This window comes from Mus pahari, chromosome 5 (genome assembly GCF_900095145.1).
Source record: "Mus pahari chromosome 5, PAHARI_EIJ_v1.1, whole genome shotgun sequence".
NCBI lineage: Eukaryota > Metazoa > Chordata > Mammalia > Rodentia > Muridae > Mus > Mus pahari.
Window position 1 is genome coordinate 2,961,291 of NC_034594.1, and position 7,775 is coordinate 2,969,065.

Sequence of the window (7,775 nt, forward strand, 5' to 3'; positions counted from 1 at the left end):
GCCATCATTGGGAAGAGAGACCCCCTGGTCTTACAAACTTTATATGACCCAGCACAGGGGAATGCCAGGACCAAGAAGGGGGAGTGGGTGGGTAGGGGAGCGGGGGGGGGGTATAGGGGACTTTGGGGATAGCATTTGAAATGTAAATGAAGTAAATACCTAATAAAAATTGAAGAAAAAAAAAGAGTAGTTAATGGTAGAATGGCTCACCAGTTAACCATTAACACCAGTTAACCATTAACACCAGTTAACAAGTAACCAGTAACAAGTCCTTTGTTACCATTGCAGAGATCCCGGCCCAAGCTCTCAGCACCACACGGTGGCTCACGACCCTTGTTGTCTCCAGTTCCATGCATTCCAATGACCTCTTCTGGGAATCATGGGCATCAGGAATGCATGTGGTACACATCTGTATATTCAAGCCAACCATTCATGCAAATAAAAATAAATGAATCTTACATAAAAGAGTGGACAGTTGATTAAAGAAGTTATGTGTAAGGAACTATAGCGACAGGACATTTTCAATGGCTGTATGATGGGATAATCTTCTTGTACACTGTGTAATGGTTGTCTTTGTATTATTTCCAATGTTGATTTCTGTACCAGCAGAGAGCTGATTACTGTCTGGACTTTGGTACTGTTATATTTATGATGTATCACCTCTTCCCAATGTTTTGCAAACAGTCTTCTCCATCACCTTCTCATTGGTTTAATAAAGAGCCTATAGCATGGCAAAAGAGGAAAGGTGAAACATCTGGGTAGAAATAGGAACTCTGGGAAAGAGTGAGGCATGGGGAATTCTCCATCCAGACATGGAGGAAAGAAGAGGTGGGCAGGTGCCAGGACTGAAGGCCAGATAATAGGCCATGTGGCAAAACATGGATTAGAATAAACAATAAGTTATATGAGCTATATGAGTTATATGAGCTAGTTGGGAACAAGTTTAAGCTATAAGGCCCAAAACTGACAAATAATAATGTCTCTGTTGCAGTGGGTTGTTGCTGTGTTCAATTGCTAATATTGGGCCCCATGTTACTTCTGATAGTAAATAAAAGCCAATCATTGGACAGAAGAGAGAAAGGTGGGTCTAGGTTTCCCAGGCTTAGGATTGGAGGAGAACCTTGAAGAGAAGAAGAAGGTGCAGGAGGAGGAAGGAAAAATCCACCAGGAGTTAGGTGAACCATAAAACCATGGCCCTCACCGTTTGCACTCAGAAGCTAAGGATGCACCATAATATTCTGCATACAAATCCCTCCAGGAGAGAGCTGGTCTCCCAGGAGTGTGCTCACTCCTAAGCTCAGAGGTGAGATCACCACTTTCTCTCTAATAACTGTCCAAAGCAGAACAGGCCAGGAGCGCACAGGGCACAGGGACCATGAAGCAGCTGGGAACAGGATCCTTCTGGTCTCCATGTGCAAAAGAAAGGACAATGCATCAAAGACATTAAATAATACATAGCTTGCTCTCTTGGACATGTTTTCTTGTAAACCGGTTTTGCACTTATCAGTCTTCCCTCAGAGACATGAGTGGAAGCCTGAGATGCACTGGAGAAGTGACAACTTTGAAAATCCCACTAGTATGCTTCTCTTGTTCTCAACAAAGACTGACCATGACCTTTATTACTGTTTCTCACAGATAGAGTTAACTCTAACAAAACCCAAAACAATGGAAGAACTGGCATGAGAGAGACATAGCGATGTCCAAAGAGATAATCCCTACTCAACCTGGTAGCCAGAGACAGGTCCTCTGTCCCCCAAGCCACCATGATCAATGGATTTCCTGAATCCTCATCCAGAATGATTTGCAATGCCAGATCTAAATTGATGTCTCTGCCCCAGATTACAACAGGCTAAGCCCCTCACAAAGTGAACTTCCCCTCTTCATATGTCTACTGCCGCTGTGTGTGTGTTTCCCACAATGAAACCATTGTCCTATTCTAGGGGTGAGACATGGCGATGGGGGCCAGTGTAGAATGTGTCAAGAAACAATTTTTAAAACACCCCTTCTTCTATTGTACAGACACAGACACCGTAAGTATCAAACAATTAGCTTTTCCTGCTGTGGGGGGTAGAACTCAGAAATGTCAGCAAATCTAGTTTTCTAATACCAGGCTCCTTTCCCAGACCTTGGTCTTTTGAAACAATCTCACTACTTGCCCTAAACTCCCTGTATAGCTGACCCTACTGCAGGGATCTCTTTGGAACAAGCCCTCCAACACTCAATGTTGAGTCTAGGTACTCAAGGGTCGAGTTTGTATTTTCATTTTGTATTTAAAACCACAAGGCAGGTGGGACAGGAAAGCAGGATTTTACAGAGCCTATGTGGTTGGCAGGCTGTCAAGGGACACAGCTCATTGCTTTTGTTCCCAGTTCTGTTCCAGGTAGCAAGTGATGTCATTGTTGTTGAATAAGCTGTAGTGCTGATATGTAGTGCAGGCTGTGAACATTGGTGTTGCTAGCTTCTTCATAGCCGGGAATCTGGACTGTGAGTTTCTTGGAAGAGATTAAGTCAGAGGCAAAACAAGCTTTGTTCTTTAGGAAAGGAATTATTTGGAACCAGCAGATAAGGTTAATGATCACCCTGAATATAATGATATTTAGAACCCATCATTTTCAGATAAGGAAGCTGATGACTCTGAGCAGATACCTCCATCAAACGAGCAAGATTTTATAACCTGTTCCCTTTAAAACAGCGTGGCACTTCTTAGCGTGCTTTGCTGCCCTCTGGAGGCCAACCAAAGTTTCAAGATGGGTTCAGAAATCTTCCTTCACCTTCCACAGCATTGCTCTGGCTTCCTAAGAAATGCAACCTTTGCTACATGTTTTTATTAGCATCCAGCTACTGTTTTTCTTCATTTTTATTTTGTTTAGGCACAGGGTATTGTTTGTATTGTTCAGGTTGACACCCATATCATAATTAATCTTAGGAGAGCAATATTAAATTAACCTGGGTTGGATCTGTAATGCCCAAAATTAACCTGTAAGGCCCACCAGCCCAAGGACCAGGTAACTTCCTAGAATGCTGTGTAAGACTCTAATGAGCCTTAACTACTGGGGACTCTCTGAGTGAACCATGCAGAGCTGGGATTGATGCAAAAGCAAGAGGAATTTATTGTTCCAGCTTGTTGAGGTTGTCCTGTACCCAAAGGAGAGGCTGCAACCTGGTTGTCCAGTTCAGAAACTTTTTATACAGTTTCCAAGGGCAGAATAGAGCATCAACAACTAGGCACAAAATGATTGGAGGAACAGCGTGCCCTTTAAATTGATGGTAATGAGGAAGTAGGGGCTCACTCAGCCTCTCCCTTCCAGCCTATGTGCTCTGGGAGGGAAGGGACCCAGTGGAATTGTCCAACAGACTTTAGTTAGCTGACCTCTTCAGCTGGGAGTTGTAGTTCTTGGAAAATAGCAAAGCCTCAGGGGGTAAAAAGTATTGTAGCTGATAAGTTTGTCCTTATAAACTCCTGCAACACATGGCTGGGACCATTCCACCTGGGAAATACCAGGGAATGGCCTTGACGAAAGTCCATTTCTTGGTCAGTATTTAATATTTAATAAAGCTTGCATTAAAATTGACTCAAAATGGTGGAACCGGTCCCCCCACCCCCCAATACCCAGTGAATCTCTCTCTTTTTCCTTTTCAAAAGCTATTGGCAGCTGATAGCTGCTGGGAGAGGACAATACTTTTATTCTAGATACGGCCACTGGTGGGCTGCCCTGCTCCACTGACTGGCCCTCATATATGGACCGGAGAGACTAAGGAAGAAAAGAGAAAATATAAAATGGGAGAGGAAGGGGTGAGAGTGTGCTCAGGGGAGATGAGAAATCAATGAGCTCAAAGCACATTGTGTATGTATCTGAAGTTCACAAAGAATAAATAAAAATATTAAAGTAAATAAGGGTCTTCTTAAACGAATAATCTTTGTACAAAAGAGTGGATGCCATAAGGACCTCAGCATATCAGGTCTGTATATAAAGTTGACCTGATTTATGTCCCTACTTGCCCTCTCCTGTTGGCCTTCCCTTCTCATCCTGGTCATCTTTCCTGTTCTGAATTGTCCCCATTCTGTGGACACATTTTGAGCTTGTGTGGATGGCGTGCATGCACATGTGATGGAGCATATGCTTGTATGTGTGCTTGAGAGTAAGTACTATACAATCTTCCCATCCTCCTGTGCGGAGATCTCAGACTTGAACCAGGGGGACCTGCTGTAGTGACAACTTTGTAAATAAAATCAATATATGGGCAGTTTTCGATTGCCACATGATTTAATGAACGCTGACTTAATAGCTATTCATTTAAGACTTTTACAGAGCAAATTGTCTTCTAGGAATTCTTGCTGATACTTGTAGTTTCCTGAATTAGTCTGTTACTATTTGTTCTACTAAAGATACAGGTGGGCACATGATTCTGAGCCTTGGTTTTGCCCTCTAGACTCTGATCTCTTAGATTATTTATAGTACTAAGAATAAGTGTTTGTGGCAGGGCCTGGTGCTCTATGACTCTAATTCCAGAACTGTGAAAGCAAAGAGTAGGGGAGCTTTGCGAGTTTGACAGTTCTGAGCTATATAATGAGATGTAGGCCAGCAAGGGACCACATGACACCCAAGCAAAGGAAAAGTAGTTTTTTCAAATAATGAGCTAAAATACATTTTAGCACCGTCTCCTATTGTCTGCAGTGACAGTCTCTTTAGATGCTTCATTACTTCCTCTGGAGTAAGAAGGTCTCTCGGACCCTGACTCTGTGTCGTTGCAGGTATTAATCTCCAAGAAACTTTGATCATTTGATTCTGACAGCAGTGTGTGTTTTAAATAGTCAGAATCGTTGTTCGGCTCCCAGGTAAGATGTGCTGAGGTGGATCTCGGGTGGTCAGGTCCTATCAGGACACCAGCCTCTTGCAGCTACAGAGGCTGCAATGTGGTGAAGACTGAGAAGGAACCTCACAGAATTCTGTACATGCACAGAGGGGAGTAGTCTCTGAGTTTAGAGGGCAGGAGTCTGAGCTTAGCAGATGAATAAGGGAACCAGAAAGGGCTTAGGCATGAATTTGTGTGTTTTCAGACAGGGCATCCCTATGCAATCCTGGTAATCCTTAAACTATGAAGACCTGGGTGGCTGTGAATTTACAGAAATCTGTCAGCCTCTGTCCCTTAGGTGCTGGGATTAAAGTTGTGAGCCACCACACTCACCCACTAAAGTAGGAATTTAAAAGTCCCATTATTGGGCTAGCTAGATGGCTCAGTGGGTAAGAGCACTGACTGCTTTTGTAAAGGTCCTGAGTTCATATCCCAGCAAACACATTGTGGCTCACAACCACTCGTAATGAGATTTGACGCCCTCTTCTGGTGTGTCTGAAGTCAGGTACAGTGTACTGATGTATAATGATGACTAAATTCTTGGGCCTGAGCAAGCAGGGACAGAGCAAGTGGAGTTGACTGGAGCAGGACGGCAGACCATAGTGACCAGAACGAGCAGAGATCCTAAAAATTCAATTCCCAACAACCACATGAAGGCTCACAACCATCTGTACAGTTACAGTGTAATCACATAAATCAATCAATTAATCAATCTTTTCTTTCTTTCTTTTTCTTTTCTTTTTTTTCTTTTGGTTTTTCTAGACAGGGTTTCTCTGTGTAGCCCTGGCTGTCCTGGAACTCACTCTGTAGACCAGGCCGGCCTTGAACTCAGAAATCCGCTTGCCTCTGCCTCCCAAGTGCTGGGATTAAAGGCGTGCACCACCACTGCCCGGCTAAATAAATCTTTTAAAAAACAAAAGTCCTAAACTCCTCAGAACGTCTGTGGATCAGAACTATGTGCTTGTAAAGCCTGAGAGCTCACTGGATCCACAAGGGAACTCTGAAGGAAAAGAAGAAGAAAAAAAAATTGAAAGAGAAAGAAAGAAGGAAAAAAGAAAGAGACAAAGAAAAGAAAGCAAAAAACAAACAACAGCCTGGCAGTGGTGGTGCACACCTTTAATCCCAGCACTTGGGAGGCAGAGGCAGGTGGATTTCTGAGTTCAAGGCCAGCCAGGTCTACAAAGTGAGTTCCAGGACAGCCAGGGCTATACAGAGAAACCCTGTCTCGAAAAACCAAAAAACAGCCTGGCAGTGGTGGTGCACGCCTTTAATCCCAGCACTCGGGAGGCAGAGGCAGGTGGATTTCTGAGTTCAAGGCCAGCCTGGTCTACCGAGTGAGTTCCAGGACAGCCAGGACTGTACAGAGTACAGAGAAACCCTGTCTCAAAACCCCAAAAAACAAGAGCATTAACAAAGACCAAAGGAATGAAATCCTAAGAACTAACAGCTGTAGGCTGATGAGAAACCAGTGATCTTTCCTCTTAAATGTAAATAACTCTTCAAAGACTGGGGTGGTGGACCACACCTTTAATCCCAGCACCAGGGAGGCAGAGGCAGGTGGATCTCTGAGTTTGAAGCCAGCCTCATTTACAGAGTGAGGGCAAGGACAGCCAGGGCTACACAGAGAAATCCTGCCTCCAATAAACAAAAAACAAAACCAAATTTCCAGCCTGAGCCACCAAGAACCCCACCTCCACACAATAAAACAAATGAACAAAGAAAAACCCCAAGTCTCCTGTGAAGTTTCTTAATGAGTCAAGATCATAAAACCTGTTCAAAAATAGTCAGAGAGGACATCCTGAAACAGAGAATCCTGGTGGACAGGGAAATATTTTAGAACTAAGGGGTTTGGATTCCAGACTGGCACCAAACAGACAAAATCATAAAAAACAAGAACAACAAAAAACTCAAAACAACAAAAGCCAAACCAAACCAACCAACCAAACATACCCAACGGAGCTAATGTCTTCTTGCTGCCATGGTGACAAGCTGACAATTAGCTGTACAGCCTCAGAAAGGAAGTTGACAAACTTGAGTACAGCCTGGCTATTTAGTGAAACCCAGATTAAAAAAAGAAGAAGAACAAACAAGCAATCAAACAAACAAAAGCCCCAAATAAATCAAGGGAATCTCTGAAATTTCCAAAGGGAGCCTGAGGCAATTGTGTTCAGCTTCCCCGGGGCACTGCAATGATTCAATGAAACCTGCTTTGCCTGAGTATACTTATCTCATGGGGCTCCTTTCAGGAGGCAGGAGTGGTTTTTTGAGTGGGTGGGGTGGGGAGGGGGTGTCAGTCACCTTTAACCTCAGCACCTGGAGCGATCAGGCAGCCTGGTCTAGTTAGAGCGGCTCTGACCAGCCGCAGCTACACGAGGTCCTGTCTTAAGGAGGGAAGACCTGTAGAGATCCTTCTCCTCCAGCTCATTCATCTCTCAGCAGCCTTCAACCCCTTCTACTCCACGGTCTGCAGATCTGCTCCAGAATCTTTGATAGTATAAAGAAGAAAATGTTGGGTGTTTGGACATTCAAGTGAAGACTAAACCTATCTAAGAGTGATCACAGGGAGTGTCGANGGGAGAAGCTAGAGACATTTGAGCCTCCTCCCTAAGGTGGGTCAAAGCTCCGTCCTTGGGAGTGAGTACACATATATAGCTCCTAAGACCGGAACTGCCTTTGTACCGAGCAACCAGCTGTCTGGAGTCACTGTGTTCTAAAGCAAGTAGGAGTCTACAGGAGACAGGAATGAGTGACCCACGCAGGAAGGGATGGTGGAATGTGCCTGACTACTTCCACAGCCCACTGGTGTTTGACATGGAAGAGGACCAGGAAGACTACATATTTGGTAGGTGGCTGTCATCTTCATCTTAATTTCCTTCTGTCACCCTAGGCTTCAACCTTCAAGGCCACCTGCTTACCCACCC

The 7,775-nt window shown here is 44.2% G+C and overlaps 1 protein-coding gene across 1 annotated transcript in view; it reads left to right on the forward strand.

Annotated features, from left to right (window-relative positions):
* Positions 1-7,596: 7,596 nt before the first annotated feature.
* Positions 7,597-7,775, forward strand: part of LOC110321346 (KH homology domain-containing protein 1A-like) — a 1,002-nt gene continuing 823 nt past the window's right edge. Inside the window, exon 1 of the mRNA XM_021197560.1 lies at positions 7,597-7,696. Coding sequence (XP_021053219.1) covers positions 7,597-7,696 — 100 coding nt within the window. The remainder of the gene's footprint in view (positions 7,697-7,775) is intronic.